At 36.0% G+C, this 18,736-nt stretch overlaps 2 protein-coding genes and 1 pseudogene across 3 annotated transcripts; all 3 read right to left on the minus strand.

The window, feature by feature from the left end:
- Window positions 1–2,151: 2,151 nt before the first annotated feature.
- On the minus strand, window positions 2,152–4,982 carry LOC306857727 (ribosomal L1 domain-containing protein 1-like; annotated as a pseudogene). Its single transcript, XR_013785927.1, has 9 exons — window positions 4,901–4,982; window positions 4,398–4,537; window positions 4,158–4,296; window positions 3,743–3,891; window positions 3,408–3,509; window positions 3,085–3,178; window positions 2,799–2,924; window positions 2,578–2,706; window positions 2,152–2,452 (listed from the first exon to the last, which is right to left on the minus strand). The product of XR_013785927.1 is annotated as a ribosomal L1 domain-containing protein 1-like (transcript).
- Window positions 4,983–5,420: 438 nt separating this feature from the next.
- LOC306857702 (eukaryotic peptide chain release factor GTP-binding subunit ERF3A) lies at window positions 5,421–14,543 on the minus strand. Its single transcript, XM_079397785.1, has 14 exons — window positions 14,165–14,543; window positions 13,149–13,190; window positions 10,458–10,694; window positions 10,277–10,310; window positions 10,120–10,197; window positions 9,320–9,500; window positions 8,850–9,004; window positions 8,628–8,768; window positions 8,440–8,533; window positions 7,188–7,268; window positions 6,912–7,085; window positions 6,744–6,833; window positions 6,476–6,644; window positions 5,421–6,350 (listed from the first exon to the last, which is right to left on the minus strand). Exons 1-14 carry the CDS (start codon window positions 14,328–14,330, stop codon window positions 6,298–6,300), a joined length of 1,695 nt encoding a protein of 564 aa, XP_079253911.1. The 5' UTR covers window positions 14,331–14,543; the 3' UTR covers window positions 5,421–6,297.
- Window positions 14,165–18,628, minus strand: LOC306857732 (meiotic recombination protein DMC1/LIM15 homolog). Its single transcript, XM_079397849.1, has 14 exons — window positions 18,514–18,628; window positions 18,165–18,230; window positions 17,919–17,963; window positions 17,686–17,832; window positions 17,502–17,584; window positions 17,200–17,252; window positions 17,061–17,102; window positions 16,893–16,965; window positions 16,695–16,786; window positions 16,531–16,604; window positions 16,332–16,446; window positions 15,658–15,718; window positions 15,471–15,587; window positions 14,165–14,994 (listed from the first exon to the last, which is right to left on the minus strand). The coding sequence occupies exons 2-14, from the start codon at window positions 18,219–18,221 to the stop codon at window positions 14,925–14,927; spliced, it is 1,029 nt and encodes a 342-aa protein (XP_079253975.1). The 5' UTR covers window positions 18,222–18,230; window positions 18,514–18,628; the 3' UTR covers window positions 14,165–14,924.
- Between the last annotated feature and the right edge of the window lie 108 nt (window positions 18,629–18,736).

Here is an 18,736-nt window from a genome sequence, read left to right on the forward strand (position 1 = left end):
ACGACCAACTCCTGGATGCTTTTTCTCCATATCCACAATAATTTATTAGTGTCCTTTTTTATTGAATTGTATCACTAGACTGCAGCTTGTCTGTCCAGAAGACTACAGTGCTGAAAGTACACATTGCGAGAAACATGACGTACACCTGTACAGATGATGTTCAAAGTACACTACAGTGAATAAACCTTGATGCTGAGCAGTAAAGTAATGCTTTTATCAGAAAAGTTTATCAGGATCCCAATCATGAAGATAAATTACCATCAAAACACACTACACGAGTCAAAATGACAACAATCATATATCAAGTAAAAATAAAAATGTTAACACTAGTAATATTTACAAAAAGGTTTTCCATGTGACATTGTTGGTTACTGTTTTATCTACTTCTAGATCATCCGCCTTTTGTGTTTTATATTTTCTTTTATGATCAATGTCCAGACCACACCGAACACAGCAAACATCAGTCCAACTGAAAGACACAACGGGCCGATTTCATCATCCACAGGCATGGTGTCTGTAGAATTACTAGTAAATAATCCACTAGAATTGAGGATTATCACAAAACCAGCCGCTAATGCTAGCCCACCAGCGATCAAGATGAAGATGGGTTTGTGGTAAGTCCAATAACTAGGGTCTCTGGGTACAGGGTCCCGATCTGGAGTTGAAACGTCTTCACTTAAATCACACTGATCCATAGTATGCATCTTGATAAATCTATATGAAATAAAAAAAATACATGTCAACTCACTTTGAGCTGGTCTGCAAAAATCTACAGTAAATAGCTTTCTGAATGGGATAGTTCACCCAAAATGACAATTCTGTCATGTATTCAACCTCATGTTGTTCCAAAACAGTGATTTTTATTTTTTGGTTATCTGTCTTTAACAATATCATTCTCTAAACCCTGTTCATGAGGCTAATTGGAAGAATTAGAAATTAGTTTTTTTACTTGCCTTTTGTTTGGTCTCTGAGAATACTCTGTTGATTTCGTTTGGATCAGCCTAGGATGTATATCCAGGAAGCTTAATACTGTCAGAAAGAGAGAATGGTCGAGCTTGTCTCAAAAGATAAGTCTATATGAGACCAAAATATGAGGTCTTTCAAAAGATCTTTAAAACAACTAAACAAGATAAATCCAAATGGAATAACTCAAACCAAACCCATGTAACATATACCAGGAACAGCACAAACAGAAGAGCAGCTGATCCAATACATCATCGAGCTCATCAAATACATGTAATATAATATAGCTGCAAGCACCAAAGGTACAGCACGCGCAATGCAGAGCCGGAAGAAGACAAAGAGGAGAAACAGAATGTACATGAATGCTAGATATGGTTCAAAAGTAAAAAAAAAACAAGTATCCACGGATTCAGCATGAAACAAAGAATCCATAGACACCTAGAAATCATGATTTTCTGACAAAACGGTTCAAACCTTATAAGCAAAAAAAGCCACTTTTCAGATCGTATGACTTTTTGGACATGCTGTTCCCAAATTTGGTATGAACCCTGCTGACAATGGGTACCAAGTTTCATTTCAATAGATCAAAAGTATTTCTGAGAGTGAGCATCTGATCCAAATTTTGGTCAACATCAAGTTTGCGTCATCTTAACTTTTTTTAAAAAGAACATTCTGTTGTCATTTCTGTCCAGCGATCATCTGATCCAACTTGGTAAAAACTGCACAAAATTTGAAGACTGGCAAAAAGAAACTTCTTATTTTGGTGACTACTGTAATGGGCAGAGACTTCATGCAAGTTATCATTCCATGATTCATGGAATGTGATTACATAAGGAAAGTAATCTCAGCCTCAGACATCATGCCGACGGACCATTGCTTTCTGCCATCAGTCAGAAGATCTGACTATGTGAGAGTAATCTGGTGATCCATTTGGTGATGGCACTATAGAGTTTGTTTCATTATTTTCCTACTAAAAGTTCACAGGGCTGCCATAGACTCCCATTGGGGAAGAAAAAGAAAATCAACAACTACAATAGGGGCTACAGCACCTTCAGTGTTTGACCCCTAAACGCATCCATTACACAAACTAGCTGTAAACAGAACATTCTAATCAAAGCTGACAAGTCCGGTTTCATTTAAATAAATTGACCAAAAAAAGCAGTTGGTTGCATAAAATTTTCAGACTAGTCAGATTTAGAATTCTTTTAATTGACTGTTCACATGAATCAGAGCAAATGCTCACATGAACCTCATAAACAATGTGTAATACAAACTTCAGCTCCATATACATCCATATAAACTGTTAGCAGGATGAGAAAGCTGCACATTAATTGCATTTACAATTTTATTTGTTTTTAGCTTTTTTCTTCAGATCACGTGCGGTGACCTTTGGTGTTTTCTTGGTCAGTTTTGTGTCTTTTACAGTTTTCTTAAATCCTTTGCCTGCAGCGGGCTTAAGTACTTTTTTCGGTCCTTTTTTAGTTATGGTCTGAAAAAACAGAGATTTCATTTTTTTTTAAATCGTCATACATACAACACCATTATGACATTAACACATCGATGGAGTGTAAATATCAGTTTTATCTGTCCCTTGTTAAATAGACAGCCACTGACCTCCTGTTTTGGCTTTTTGGTTGACATCTCGATTGGCACCAGCTGTGGCATTTCCTCTCCCTCTGTTTCTTTAGTTTTCAGCTCTGACACTTCTGTATTCTTATTTTCTCTCTTCCTCTTTTGTGCTCCCTAAAAATTAAAGGGTAAAACTAATGACTTCTTATTTTACAAAAACCTATTTTTGGCCACATATCTGTTTTGCATTTGTTAAGCAACTTAACCTTTGTTGAACGGGCTTGCTTCCTGGCCTCCTCCACCACTGCGAGGTGACTCAGGTCAGAGGTGTAGATGGGCAGCGCAACTGAGGTCTGACTCTTCAAATGAATGATTTTTATGTTTTTTCCTGTCTGAGAGGGAAATACAGTAAAGGTTATAGGTCAAAACTTGAGGAACAGAAACAAACATCACGCTGTTAAAAAAACAAAACAAGAATAGGCAACGAAAACACTGAATACAAATTATACTGCAAAAAGAAAGAAAGCTTATGTACACAAAACTCTTACTCACTGATGGTAACTTTGCTGAGATGGTGGAAACCGCTGTCATCACGTTCTCAACCATCTCATCTGCTGTCATGCCTGAATGTGCTAGACGTACCATGCTGTATTGATAAACCACACAATCAGGTCAAAGCATTCAAAACAAAAAAAAACTCATGTATCATAGTTTGTAGGGACAAGTTCCAACAGATGAGGATACCCGTCTGGATACACTATGAGTTACTATTGCACGGTTTTAACCCACTTCATGCTATGACGGAGCAGGAAATGGTTTGCTGTAGTGCTTCTACCTACTGTAGTGTACCACAAAAAAATAAACATTATTCATACCAACAAGAGCCTTTATTTGAGACAGAGAGGCTGGTGCCCTGAATGAGGCGCTCCATGTCTCTGGCTAGATGTTTACTCTCAAGATCCACCGACAGAGGAGCCCTGACAGAGAGAAAGAACTTTAATCAATGTCATTCACAATGACTGACAACCCTGATAGATACTGAAAATCTGCACAAATAATCTATTATACGCTTTCAGCGATTAGTCTTAGAACACATTTTCTACAAGGCTAAAGATGTGGTCACATCAAAATTTCACAGGCATAAAAAAAAGACCAGTCTATTATAAACATATGTTTTTTGTGTGTATTTTATAGTTAGAAACAAACTTACTTCTTCCTTTCATAGAAATGCTTGCCAATGTGGGAGGGTAATCTGCGTTGGATGCGTGCGTCTGACAGAAACAAATCAAAGTTGCCCAGCAGTCTCCTTTTGGCTTCAAAGGGCTTATACTCAGTTTTCAACATGTTGAAGGGAATCACCTAACAACAACAAAATTGTTGTAAACATTTAAGATGAAGCCATATTTCATAATACATATTGTCACATAAAATGGACCTGCTTGGGAAGTCATGACTGTTTCAAAGTTTGTAGAGACAAGCTCCAATAGAGAAGGAGACTCGTCTGGATACACTCTGAATTACTCTAGCACTTTCTGACCCATGACCAGCACTAGAGATAGAAGGAAAGGGTTTGCTGAAGCGCATATAAATCTAGTAAACTTATAACAATTAGACAGATAAAATACCTCTATGGCCTTTTTGACTCCTCGCTCTCTGAGTAACTTCTTGTAGAATCTCACTGTCTGTTCTGAGGTCATTCTGGGTTCATCTCTGGTGAAGAGACACACGTCTCCTGATTCGGTCCTCAGCCCATGGGGTAAAGAACTGTAGGGCAAAACACACTTGGTAAGAACAATATCATACTTAATTATCTTAAGTTTCTCTAAATCAATGATTCTAGATTTATTTCCCATTGAAATACTTACATGCGAATGGTTTGCTCCTTTCTAGGGATTTTCCATAGAGTTAACAGTAGAGAGATGGCCTGACCTTCATTCTCGAAGAGGTTCTGGGATGTGGAGCTGCTCTTTAGATGTGCCCGTAATGCCTGTACAGCTGTCTTTACCTGTAATACATGTTATTAACTAAATTAATGTCTTTCAAACTGTAGTAGCTCTAATACCCAAAGTCAGTAACAGCCATAGAACATTTTACAAAGACAGTAACCAAAATTTACTGTTTAACTAGTGCAACTGCATCAGGCACATACATTTAATAAATAATAAAAGCTAAGATAACATCTTTATGTTTTATATCTAAACTACTTCGAGACTTGGGTGCTTGGCTACGGCCGTTAGCCTACTTGCAGCCTAGTTTGTTACTAGATTTGTACAAGGTTCCCACCAAAACGTAAATATACAACCATGTAACAAAATTATGACAATTTAACAAATATGTAGGGAGGAACTATCATATATTTCTGGTTTACCTGAGACCGATCGAGATTCAATACATCTCGTGGGGACTCCATGCTGCACGTGTGTAGAGAAAACAGAAAGGCGCATGCGCATGTCCGAAGTAAACGTCACAAGGACCTTTATTTTGAAAAATATATGGGGGAACGGAATGCTTCATGAGTCAGGTAACATCAGAGCCATAGGCTCTGGGTAACATTATTTCAATTTCCTACAGCACAATATCGCGTTTAAATGTGTAACTTGCTTCTATTTAAAATATATATATAATATACTTAAAAATATATAAAAAATAATAATTATCATTATTATACATTTATTATCATATTGTTGTCATATTCACAACATATTTATTATAATGATGTCATAAATATAAAATGATTATTTTTCATTTATGTTTAAACCAACGTTTTCATTTCTTGTGAACGTTTATAAATATATAATTATATCAAAATTAAATGGTCTAAAACTATGTGTAGGCAAATTAATAAATGAAATAAAATACCATAATTAATAAAACAGTGTTGCACTTTTCTCTGGACATTGAACACAAACGTTCTCCATTTTAATTTGAAGTCATTTTAGCATTTTATTTTTTGGACGTTTGATGTTTACATCCCCAACAGGAGTGTACAGAATTTACACCAGCTGATGTGACAAGTTAATTTTTTAACCACATGGGTGCATTTGTCATTTGTTATGTAATGACATCACAGTAAACAAATTCATCTGTTTATCTTGTGCATGATTACATCTCTACATTAGTGTCATTTTATTTGAAGGAACAAGGCCTCTTGTACGACCTGATCTTGACTATCATGACTCTTGCAGGACTTGCCAGGTAAAGAGCAAGGGTACTGGCAAGCTTAGACCCTGTATGGACCCCCTTCATGCCATAATGAAACAATCAGCAGTCTCTAACTGCCCAAATGATGCTGTTATAAAGTGATATGCAATCAGAGACCCTGCATTCTTACGAGGGGAAATGATCTGTGTGTTATGTTTGAATGGGGCACACAGTAATGGCATGAACCTTTCAAACAGATGACACCAAGACTCTCTGTCTCGTATTTTAACATAAACTTAAAAAGCCAATACCTTAAAAGAAAATTGCATCCATTTTAAGATTGAATATGTACCAGTGGAGAGAAACTGGCTTTAAAAATTGGGCTACATGAGTGGCATAGCTGAGCTCTCAATATGAGAAAGCTGTCACACTGAGCTTGTCTTTCTATATTAATGTTCTTCCTAAAATTGATACTGTCACTTTGATAATGTCCTTTTTCCAAAGTAATTTTCTTAGACTGATCCACAATGGGAAGATGGAGCAGTTTGGAGGACATCTGGCAGGCACACATCACTGCATCTTCCTCAATCCCAGAGTGCACCAGGGAAGTCCTTCTATCTGCACTTAGTCCTTCTCAGGTACCAACTTCAGCACCTTGCCAATTGCGATAGTCTTTCCTAAAAGATAACATAAAACAACTTTAATGTTAGTATTTAGATAGAACATTATATCCATCATTGGGGTGAAAACGGCTGAAAATGTAATGTTTGATCTGTCACATTAGATTTTCTTAATATCTTACCCTCATCTCTCAAGGTGAAACGTCCCATTTGAGGGAAGTCTTTAAAAGTCTCTAAGCAGATAGTTCCTGCGGCCCTAAGACGGGCGATGCATACTTGGTCTTGTTTGACAAAGCGTGGACGAGTCTTGCTCTTTTCTCCCGTCTTCTTGTCCACCAGACAGATTAATGCCTAATTATGGAGGTTTTTAGGAACATATTTTAGGCTACCAAATCATAGAGTTCTGTTTTTTTAAACCTTTTACATCTGAATACACTCAAAATGACTTACTGTTATCTGCACTTCTTCTATGCAGGTATGGATGTGTAGTACTGCATTGTAACCTGGGCATATTATGGACTTGTGTTCAATAATGACAATCTGTGAACAAGAACAAAAAAAAGGTCAAAATAAAATAACTAAACTAAATATTCTCCTTGTCATTGTTGAAATTCTTACTTGGGCATCAAAAGTGCGTCCTGAGTGGCAGAGGTTCTCAGCATTGCATAGGATAAAGCCTGGGAGAATCTCTTCCTCCTCAATGCCTTTGAGCCGGAGCTTCAGGTTTTCACCAGGTCCAGCATAATCCGTCTCCACTTCATCAGAGAGAAGGCTCAACACTTCCACCGTGTGCTGGAAAACCAGAACAAACAATGTTTTAGACATTTTGAGATAATGGCTAAGATTCATAATGGTTGCGATAACAACAAATTGTATTGTTTTGTACAGTCTTACCCTATTTGGCATCATAATAAGTTGTTGTGCTTTCGCAATACTTCCAGATTCCAGTTTTCCAAGCACCACGGTGCCCATGTCCTACACAAAAGATTACAAAGGAACATTATGGACTCTATTTGCTGATATTAAAGTTTTTTTTTTTATTATTTGCTCAGTTTTGGACAAAATTATAAAATTATAACATTTTTGCCACCATTTAATGCTCACTTAAAATTAATCATAAAAACACCAATAATCTTTAGCAAACGTCAATGTGAATATACATTTTTTACTATAAATACATTCACTTGAAAGACATTTTTTAATTTAGAAAATTAGTATAGAATGTTAATACCAGCTATAACATGGAAACAAATATCTCATGAGAGAGTGTAACTATTTTACATTTTGAATTTGTATGAATTCGTACGATTTACTTTGTAAAAATGCTTACAATTTTTAGAAACGAGTAAGCATGAAGGTTCATCCCTAAATCTAACCAATAAGGCATAAGCAGATTGCACAAAAAAGCTACGTTTTCTTTTACATTTTAATTTATAAAAATATAATGCACTTTTAGAACTCTAACCTTCTTACCTTGGTATTAAATCACAGAAAGTTCTTTTTACGATTGGGGAGGAAATTATATGTTGTATTACCCAACCATGATGACTTTTAACTGTCAAACAGTTACAAACTACCACAACAGTGTGTTGGTTTATCAGTCAGAATTTTAATGTCGGTGCATATTAATTTTAACACTGGTACTTTTTTATCAAAGATAAGAAAAAACTAAATCTATTTGGGTGTCAAAAGCGTATTTGAAGATCTTTACTGACACTTAAATCTGATGTAACCCTCAGCTCTAGCAAGGCAACTAAGCAAGGCTTTAATGAACTTAATCTCATTACATGTGCTGAACACAGGACCTAGTTTAGCTTATTGGTTTCATAACACCTCACACAAAACAATTTCCTCCTCCCATTATTCTAGAAAGTTTCCTGCCAAAACACTCCCTCATGCTGTGGTATTAAAATAATTGTAAATCATCAGCAGAAACTGAGACAATAGCAGTATTTGGAGCAGAAAGACACTCTTGATAGACACTCAGCATAATATTTCAGTGAAACAGATGCGGTTTTGAGGAGCATGTTGCTTATGCAAATATACTTAGTGATATTGCATATAACTATTCTAGTATCTGTCAGCATTGCAAAGTCATTAAACCTGACATCAAATATCAAGGTATCAATACCCTATTTTTTTTTACCTTGTATTTATCCACAATAGGCAATCGGATGGGACCATCACTTGATCTGTTGAAGTTTGGCAGGCTGTCCAGATGTGGAATGAACGGTAATCCCCTATAAAAGTTCAGAGTTAATTGCCAGTTGTCACTCTGATTTGATTTCACCTTCATATATTCACGGTAGCCAGAAACTGACAAGTTATACTTACGTGTACCATGGGCAAATCTCAGAAGATTCTTTCAGGTTGGCTCCAGTCATTCCAGAGCAAGGCATGAAGTGAATGTCTTTCTTTGGATTAAAGCCCACCTTCTTCAGAAATGGCACTAACTTCTCTTTACATTCCTCATATCTGTCGGAAAATGTGAAGTGATTCGTAAAAGATGGACAAGATACAAGAACAAAATTTTTTAAGAACCTCTATTTCATTCACCTATCCAAACTCCAGTTCACAGTGGGATCGTCCATTTTGTTGATGAGGACTATCAGATGCTTGACTCCAGCTGTTTTAGCCAGCATGGCGTGCTCCCTTGTCTGACCTCCCTTCTCAAAACCGGTCTCAAACTCACCCTTTCTGGCAGAGATGACCTGAAGAAATGGAAAATTAAGTTTTCTTGATGATGTGTTCCTCCATAAATCTAGACTAAATTGTTTGTTTGTTGATCTATCTATACTACTGTTCAAAAGTTTAAGGTTGTTAAAAAATTAATTCAATGTTTTTAAAATAATATTTTTGTAGAAACATTTTGTGATACATTTTTATTAAGGATTCTTTAATAAATAGGAAGTTCAAAAGAACTGCATTTACTTTGGCAAAGACTTTTACAGCTTAGCTACAGAGCTATAAGCAACGATCGGTCCTGCTGTGAGGCAAATAAAAGAGGCGTTTCAAGAGGAACTCACCAGCACTGCCAAGTCAGCTTGGGATGCCCCTCCAATCATGTTGGGTACAAAGCTTTTATGGCCTGGGGCGTCAAGAATAGTAAAGTGCTTTTTCTCAGTTTCAAAGTAGGCTCTTCCAACTTCTACTGTTTTCCCCTTGTCTCTTTCCTCTTGGTTTGTGTCTAGAGCCCAGGAAAGGTACCTGCAGGGACAAGCAGATGTATGAGATGTCATTTCCACCCAGACTGCATCATAAGAGCAAACATCTCACTCAAAAAGACATGAATATTTGATAAGCTCACATAGACATCTAAGACTGACTATGCCATAAGGTTTTCTTATCTCAGACAAAGCTTTTTAAGCAGACTTCATGTTTGTTACATGATGTACAATACTGTTCAAACATTTGGGACCAGTAAGATTTTTGTAAAAACTAATTAATACTTTTAATTAGCAAGGATGCATTAAATTGATCAAAAGAGACAGTAAAGATCTAGATTTCAAGTAAATGCTTTTCCTTTGAACTTCCTGGAAAAAAATCTTAGACAGAAGAAATTGTTTCAATATTAAAAATAAGAAGTAATGGTTCTTGAGCACTAAATCAGCATATTAGAATGATTTATGGAGGATCATGTGACACTGGGACCGGAGTAATGCCTGCTGAAAATTCAGCTTTGCATTCACAGAAATAAATTACATTTCAAATTGAATTAAAACAGAAAATAATTACTTTAAAATTGAATAAGATTTCACAATATTACTGTATTTTCGATCAAATAAATACAGAGTCAGCAGTGTATATTATGAAAAGACATGTTTACCAAGTCTCTCTGTTCTTCTCTTTCGCCTCCCGTTCATATTTCTCCAGCGTTCGTTTGTCCACCATACCAGTTAGATACCTTAATGGAAAACAATTAAATATGCATTTTCTATATCATATATCATAATGTTTGTTATAACGAATCATCATTGACTTACATAATCTGTCCACCAATTGTAGACTTGCCTGCATCTGTACAAAAGAAAATAAATCAGGCAATAAATCAAATAAAAAAATCTGGATAACATATATATAACTAGACAAGCAGGCTTTGTTAGAAAATAAATAAAATATTTGTATATTTTAACACTAAATGATACCATAAACATGTTAACATACCCACATGTCCAATGAACACAACATTCACATGTTCTTTCTTAGGGGCATCCGGTGGAGGAGGAGGCAGCTTGGGTGTTGGCATCTCCTCATCCTCCTCCATCAATTCATCCTGTGCCTCATCCCCACAAAATCCTGTGTCTGCCGGGGATCCACCTCCTGGTTCCTCCTCATCTGGCTCACCTTTCTGCTCCCATGTCTCCACTGCGCTGGCATCTGTCTCTCCATTCTCCACTGCAGCTGTGGAGACAGTCACATGAACATGTTTGTGTTTAGTGGGCACAGGATTCAAGGTTAAAGGGATAGTTTACCCAAAAAAGAAAATTTGATGTTTATCTGCTTACTCCCAGGGCATCCAAGATGTAGGTGACTTTGTTTCTTCAGTAGAACACAAACAAAGATTTTTTACTCAAACCGTTGCAGTCTGTCAGCCATATATTGGCAGTCAATGGGACCCACGGCTTCGAGAGTCCAAAAAACATACACAGACAAAACCAAATTAAACCCTGCGGCTCGTGGTGATAAATTGAGGTCTTAAGACACGAAACACTCGGTCTGTTCAAGAAAATGAACAGTATTTATATAATTTTTTACCTCTGATGAGCACAACAGCCGGCACGTGACGCATCAACTTGCTCTGGCATAGTAGACGCATGCGCGGAAGCGATCTGTCGCACGTATACATCACTCATTGTTTAATCACTTCCATGCATGCATCTACTATGCCAGAGCACGATATGATATAAATACTGTTCAGCTTCTTGCACAGACTGATTGTTTCATGTCTTAAGACCTCAATGTATCACCACGAGCAGCAGGGTTTAATTTATTTTTTTCTGTGTATGTTTTTTTTGACTCTCAAAGCATTGGGTCCCATTGACTGCCATTATATGACTGACAGACTGCAACGGTTTGAGTAAAAACTCTTTGTTTGTGTTCTACTGAAGAAACAAAGTCACCTACATCTTAGATGCCCTGTGGTAAGCAGATACACATCAAATTTTCATTTTTGGGTGAACTATCCCTTTAAGACTTACTAAAAAAAAAAGCCAACAAAAATGGTCTTTGAAATGATTCATTATCTAACATGGCCCTTTAATCATAATTGTCATTTCAGTTGTGTCAGCTCAGCTGTTTGTAAAACAATGTCATTTAGCTACATCTCTAAAAATAAAAAATAAAATGTAAATGTTTTTCATTCTAAAAACAGCAAAGGACCTTCTGAAGAAAAGCAAACAAAAGAGACTGTAAGGGCTAGTAAGGTATTATTCACTTTAAAATTAATAATTTGTTATAATTTACTCCTCATTCATGATGACTTGTTTCCAACCCATATGACTTTTCACAGAACACAAAAGAAGACATTTTTGAAGAGTGTTTATATGCAGGACAGAAATAAAAATTGTCATCATTTACTCACCCTCATGTTATTCCAAAACTATATGACTTTCTTTCTTCTCTAAAACATCAAGGAAGATTTTGAAAAATGTTTTTTTTCCATACAATAGAAGTCAACAGGTTCCAATATAGTTTTTGTTACGTTCTTCAAAATGTGTTACGAAGAAGAAACAATACATACAGGTTTGGAATCAGGGTGAGTGAATGATGACAATTTTTGGGTGGTGTATCCCTTTAAGAGTTCCAAAAAAGGAAGAAATCAAATATCAATGTCTTCACATTTAAATGCAATAAAAAATCAACTATTTAATTTGCATAGACTTCTTATTGTAGGATATATGTATGGTGCTTTTGCATCCTTTTTTTGAAGCGTGAAAGTCCCTTTCATAGCAGTTCCATGTAAAAGAACGACCAGCACAGGGTGTCTCCCTCGGGTTCCAAAGAAGAAAGTGAGTCATATGGGTGTGAAACAGCATGAAGGTGCGTAAAAGATGGCAGAATTTTCATTTCTAAGCCAGTGGTTCTCAACCAGTGGGCTGGGGGCCTCAACAAACTTCAATCAAAATTATTTCAATGTACTTATGTACAATAAATACATAGATGTAAAATAAAGAAAAAAAAATGAATATATATATTTTTTTCCATTACAACTAAAGTACCAGAAATACATATAAGCTTAGATAAAAGAGAATAAAAGGGGGGTTTTGGAGTCAAAAAGGTTAGAAACCACTGCAAACTAAAGAGATTTGAAAGAAGACTTAAAGTGTAGGACAGGAAATGAATTTCAATTAACTGATTTATATGCCATTACAAATATTGTACAGCATAACAATTTACAAAAACACAACAGACCCTTTTGCTCAGCAAGCTACATGCAATTAAGAAATGCATTCATTGTTTTGACAGTTCTATTAAACAGGTCATTGAACACATACAATCCAGTCCTGTGTACTTTTAACAGCTTCAGAGAACAAGCAAGGTAACAATTGATTCATGAAACTGTGGAGCTGTATGAAAATGTATGCTTTACATAAAGCGTACAGCTGGAATCAGGGCTAAATGAGTAAGCACTGCTCCATTCATGGAAACATTGTTATCTGCTTCTCTGGGTCAGTAGCTGCAGCTGGAGGTGGAAGTACAGAGATAAATAAGGCCTGTGATATGAGCACATGTGTGCTGATGTAACAAGCCCAAGTTGCCCTCTGTATGGCTGATGAAGCAGAATTAGTGGCAGTGCAACACTATATCTGAACAAAAAACCCAAGAAGAAAAGCTATCCAAAAAACATGAACATACCCACTGGTTCTGAGATCTCCATGCTGGCCACTGCATCAGTGCCTGTGGACAGAGACAGATGGGGTAATGATTAGATAAAGTTAAATTATAATGTAAATCTGTTTTTAATATTAATTAGGTTAAGACAATTAAGTCATTTAAATCACTATTGTGACAGAAGTGGAATAGACATAATGGTAACACTTTATTTTAATGTCTTTATTACACATGCTATTATAATAACACAAGTCAACCCTAAGCCAAACCCTCATCCTAACCCTAACCATATAGTAAGTACATGTAGTTAATTAATATTACTCAGCACTTAAATGTATAATTACACTGTAACAAGGTCACCTTAAAATAAAGTGTAACTGACATCATTTCAATGTACAGGTGAAAACAAACAGGACATGTTGACTGTAATATTGACGAATTTCTCAACTTTACCACCTGTAATTTACAGAATACTTACATAACCTGAAACAGACAGGTGACAAATATTGACAGCAAGTCATCTGCCTTTTATTATAGCATATTATAGTATAATATTAACAATTGTACGACAGTTGGTCACGTGATAAGAACAACGCAGCACCCATGAGGGGCGACCCGCTCCTGTGTAGACTAAAACAGCGAACTAGGCTAATATACATCATTTTAATGGTATCAAAGGATCGCTTATTTATTTAAATGTAAAGCTTTTTGTTAAGGAAACCATTAGTTTAATACATGAACTACTAGAAGAATCAATGAATGGGAAGAAACAGGAAATATCCTGGTGTGAAGTCGGCGGCTAACCGGGTATTAGTTTATGACAGAGCAGCAATGTGTATTGAAGTGCATTAAATCAACATTTTATGAAGTGGTAACGTAGGTACAATAAATATACTTTCATTCGGCTATGATAAACATAGCGCTCAACTAACCACTACCATCTCTCCGGCTAGCCTGCTATAAACATTTCCAGCTAAAAGCCCTTCTATGGGCAGACCTTATCAATGCTGTCAGTCGGTTTATTAGCGTTGACAGTTTACCATCAGACGTGGTGTTTCCCGGTGGATCTCGGGAAAGAAAGGATGGTACGAATTCCGGAGCGTTCACGTTGAGCCCGATGAAGGCGGACTGAAGCTCGGTATCAGCCGTGGCCTCAACATCGTCCTCCTGTTCCCAGGAATCAGGGGCTGTGTCTCTCGAGTCCATAGCGGCTTTAACGCGAAAAGCTGACGTTTCTAGCGGGTTGCGCTGTAACCCACAAAACGGGTTTTTTCAGTATCTATTCCAGGTAAATCGAGGGATTGGGTAACTCGTAAATGTGCTGAAATGGTGCATGGGGCGCCTAGTCTTCTTGCGACACCATGGACGTGTAGCTAGTTAGCTGATCCTGGATCTTGCATGCGCGCAGTGCAGAAACGTGGACTGTGAAAGCAGCGACCATGTGTGATAATAGCCACATCAACAGCTTTTCAAATTAAGGCGATTATTGTAAAGTGCAGCGTTCAAAATGCAAATATTAACATTAAATATGTGACTAATCTGCAGTGGTTTTTATTCAACCTTTTTTATGTCATTTTTAATTGAATTGTATAAATAAATAAAACTGTACCATTCAAATTACACAATATATAAACAGATGTGTAGTGTATAAAGTATAAATACAATGCATAAACAGATAGATAACAGATAAACGTGTAAATAAATAGGTACAACTGGTTCAGTGTGAACAGATTCCATCATTAACAAACAGGAGATGTTGAAGGATTGGGGAACTCATAACATGCTGTGTAACATGTTTTCTTAGTCTTTGGCATCTGTTATTCCTCCAGCTGAGATGGCAAAAGTAGCCTCATTTTCCGGCATGTCTGGGCTGTAGAAAAGCAAAGGTTTTGTTGATGCAAGCATTTCAATCAAAAGACAATCATATAAAATGACTGTCTAAATACATTTACCTAACAATGTTAATGTATGCATAAATTGTGCGTTGCATGTTTTCTCTTTATCTTAGTTGAGAAACAAAAAGAGAAAATGGTAACACTTTACAATAAGGTTCCATTTGTTAGCATTAGTTACATGAACTAACAATGTAATAACAAAAATACTTTTAAAGCATTTATTTTTCTTTTAGCTTCAACACGTACTAATAGAATATTAAAATCAAAAGTTGCATTTGATCATTTTATTTAATAGACCATGAACTAACAATGAACAGTTACAGTTTTTTTTAACATTAATAAATGAATAAATACTTTAACAATTGCAATGCTCATTGTTAGTTAATGCATTGCTTAATATTGAGTAATGGGACCTTATTGTAAAGTGTTACTGAGAAATTCTTGAAATTACCTATCAAATATTTTGGCAATTCTCAATTCAGCACGTCCTTTCCTCAGGCTGATGCGTGTGGTGGAGGCATGTGCCAGTATGTGTCCACCAATGGGTTTTTTTGGATCCGCTTGAAATCTAAGATCATAATAATCAGTTTATAATTTCCCAAAATTCTCTTTCCGGTTTGTTTTGTGTTCCTACTTACGTCATTCCAGCTCCTGGATCTGCAGTCATCTGGTTGGTAACAAACACTGCAACATTGTACTCTATATCCAAAAAATTACAGATATTACTAATTAAGTGAAGCTCAGACAATAAAGTTCACGTCTAAATCAAAAGCTTAATTAACTAAAGATAAGACTGGCTACCATAATTTTATTGACAGGTTTATTACACAAGTAATCTTTAGTCTCATTAATATATGACCCTGGACCACAAAACTAAGGGTGAAAATAAGGGTACATTTTTCAAAATAAATTAATAAATTTATTGAATGAATGCTTTCCATTGATGTATGGTTTGTTAGGATAGGACAATATTTGGATGAGATACAACTATTTGAAAATCTGGAATCAGGGTGTAAAAAAAATCTAAATATTGAGAAAATCACCTTTAAAGTTGTCCAAATGAAGTCCTTAGCAATGCATATTACATTTCAAAAATTAAGTTTTTAAATATTTACGGTAGGAAATTTACAAAATATCTTCATGGAACATGATCTTTACTTAATATCCTAATGATTTTTGGCATAAAAGAAAATCAATAATTTTGACCCATACAATGTATTTTTGGCTATTGCTACAAATATACCCCAGTGACTTAAGACTGGTTTTGTGGCCCAGGGTCACATATAGGCCTAAACCTGATGATTTTACAGACCTTCGGAGATCTTCTGCAGTCTGGAGAGCATCTGTGCAAGCTTCTGCTGTCTCTCAGCCAGCTCACCTCTTCCAGAGAAGTCCACCCGGAACAGAGCCATGATTGAGTCTATTATCTGTGGAAAATTAATTGTTGATGGCCACGAAATTAATTAAAATCACTTCCTTAAACCTAAGAATGTGTCTTTCTTCTGTCTTACCAGAAGCTTGAAGAAACCTCCTTCCTCATGGAACTTGGCTGCAACAAAGTCTAACAGTTCCATCTGATGCTCACCTATTAATGAAAAAAAAAAACACCACTCTTTGTGACCTCATTGGCTGGCCTGTTAAACAACATTTCAAAACTAAGTTAAAAAGTTCTTACTCGTATATGCACGTGCATATAGCACATTATCCAGTACAGCTTCATGATCCACATTGAATCTGTCAGCTATGTCCTTTAGCCTCTCAGGCCGACTGGTGTTCCAATTATTAAGGAGAAAAAGTTCAATATGGCTTCTCCATATTAAATAGGTTTAGTAAAATGAATGTGGCACAAAGCAAGCAAATGTAGAAATGATACAAGGTGTTTTCAGAATCGATGAAGATGACCTTTCCTCCTGTGTACCCATATTCACCAGGAAGCTGAGCAGTTACTTAAGAGAAAGAGAAATGGAGTGACGTTAATGATCTTAAAATTAGACTTAAATTCCACATTTAACATTTCCACAAGATCCATTTTTGCTCTTACCACACAGTGTATGAGAGAGTTGAGTCTTTCCCGTTCTGAATTCTGAAGGAGGCATGGGAAACGATTTATAAAACCATGTCATTTTGGACAGAAAATGCGTAACATATAACTTTGGTTCGTAATCATAAAAGCACCCTACCACCAAAAGCCTCTGTAATGGCCATACTCTCCACACCTCCTCCCAGGAGTTTGCTATACAAAATATGAATAAAGTATTTCTGCTTTCATGTGACTTCTATCAGACAAAATGTTAAACTCTTATTTAGTGCAGAGCCCCATACATGACAAAGGAAATATGGATTTTGTGGCCACAAATTAAGAGTTTGTTCCCACAACTTAATTTGGGGTCATGTATTAATTCCCTCATTTTAGTGAAATCCTCTAGTTTTGTTCATCTATGGGGCTTTGTATTTTAGGGCTATTAAACAGGTTATTTCTTACTCAAACTCCAAACTGCCTGTTGTGATGTGGAACACTTGCTTCCTTTTTATACTGTATTCAGACGCTTTCTGAAATCCACATGTCTGCATGCAAAAAGACAAAATGTAATGACTGTAAAATAAATAAATCCAGTCTCCATCAAATACATTTGTTATATAAATTCAAGGAAGCACCATCAAATTACCAGCAATTTTCCAGCGGCTTCCTTTATTTTGTCAACTTTAGCCTCAGACAGTCCCTTTACGTTACAGAGAGCACGGCGTGTGGTCATCTGGATACCTTTCACAGTACAAATGCCTACAGACTTCAGTTTCTTAATGTCAGCCATGTTCTTAAGAGAGAGGGATATGAATCAGAGCCACATTCATGATGACACTTTCATAACTTTAAAAACTTGAAAGTAACATTATCACTTACAATTCCGTGTTTCTGTAAGAGCTCAATGTCTTGAAAAAAAGATTCCTATGGGGGAATTTATAGGACATTTTTTAACTGTTATACACAACTTTTAGCAAGCAAAACAAAGAAAGATAAAATAAATTAATTGTAATTTAAAAGTTCCTTAAATGTATTTTGAAACGGGTAATATCCTATATAAACACAAGACCTCACTAACACGTTTGAAATTGTATTGGTTAGCTCATAGAAATGAATGTGAATCACCTCATCTTCTTGGTACCCCGACTCATCCTCCAAAGCCTGGTCCTCTAAAGCTTTCATTCTATGGATCTGTAAAAAAAATAATTAAAAAAATAAAGTTTACAATAAATTAAATTGTTTTGGGGTCCAGATAACCGTTAGATACTGTAACAGACTGTAAGTATCTAGATAAATATTTATATTTGGCTTACATTTTAATCAGCTGTTTATTAACTAGGGTTAGCTGTGCTTCAAAGGAATTTATCTTAATTATCGTTGTAGTCAAGTTACATTAACAGTTAGTGTCATGTTTCTCGTAAGAGTGTAAAATAATAATTTTGACAAAAATAGATGAATATAAACAAAAATTTACCTCACGTTTATTCCTCAAAGCAAGCTGACAAAAATCAATGACTCAAATCAGTGATTTCGCGCCGAGTGACACTTCAGCGCGCGCATCCGTCCCGCGCTCTGATAATGAACGTGTCACGCACATTAAGATTGTTTTTTTTAATAGTTGTGATTTTTAAACTTCAATAAACATATATCTAAATGCTTTTGTTCATCCCTTTCTCTGTTTTAACTAAAACCGACCT

This window comes from Barbus barbus (assembly GCF_936440315.1).
Source record: "Barbus barbus genome assembly, chromosome: 38".
NCBI lineage: Eukaryota > Metazoa > Chordata > Actinopteri > Cypriniformes > Cyprinidae > Barbus > Barbus barbus.

Bases quoted from the DNA above. Each gene is read 5' to 3' on its own strand.
- LOC306857732 (XM_079397849.1), bottom strand. From the start codon at position 18,221: ATGAAAGCTTTAGAGGACCAGGCTTTGGAGGATGAGTCGGGGTACCAA. The intron at 16,787-16,892 runs GTATCATTTCTA...TTGGAACACCAG, and splicing joins ATCGATTCTGAAAACACCTT to TCGGCCTGAGAGGCTAAAGG. The intron at 16,447-16,530 runs GTAAGACAGAAG...AATTTTCCACAG, and splicing joins GAGGTTTCTTCAAGCTTCTG to ATAATAGACTCAATCATGGC.
- LOC306857702 (XM_079397785.1), bottom strand. From the start codon at position 14,330: ATGGACTCGAGAGACACAGCCCCTGATTCCTGGGAACAGGAGGACGAT. The intron at 10,695-13,148 runs GTATGTTCATGT...CTGTCTCCACAG, and splicing joins GGAGATCTCAGAACCAGTGG to CTGCAGTGGAGAATGGAGAG. The intron at 10,198-10,276 runs GTAAGTCAATGA...TTTTCCATTAAG, and splicing joins ACAATTGGTGGACAGATTAT to GTATCTAACTGGTATGGTGG.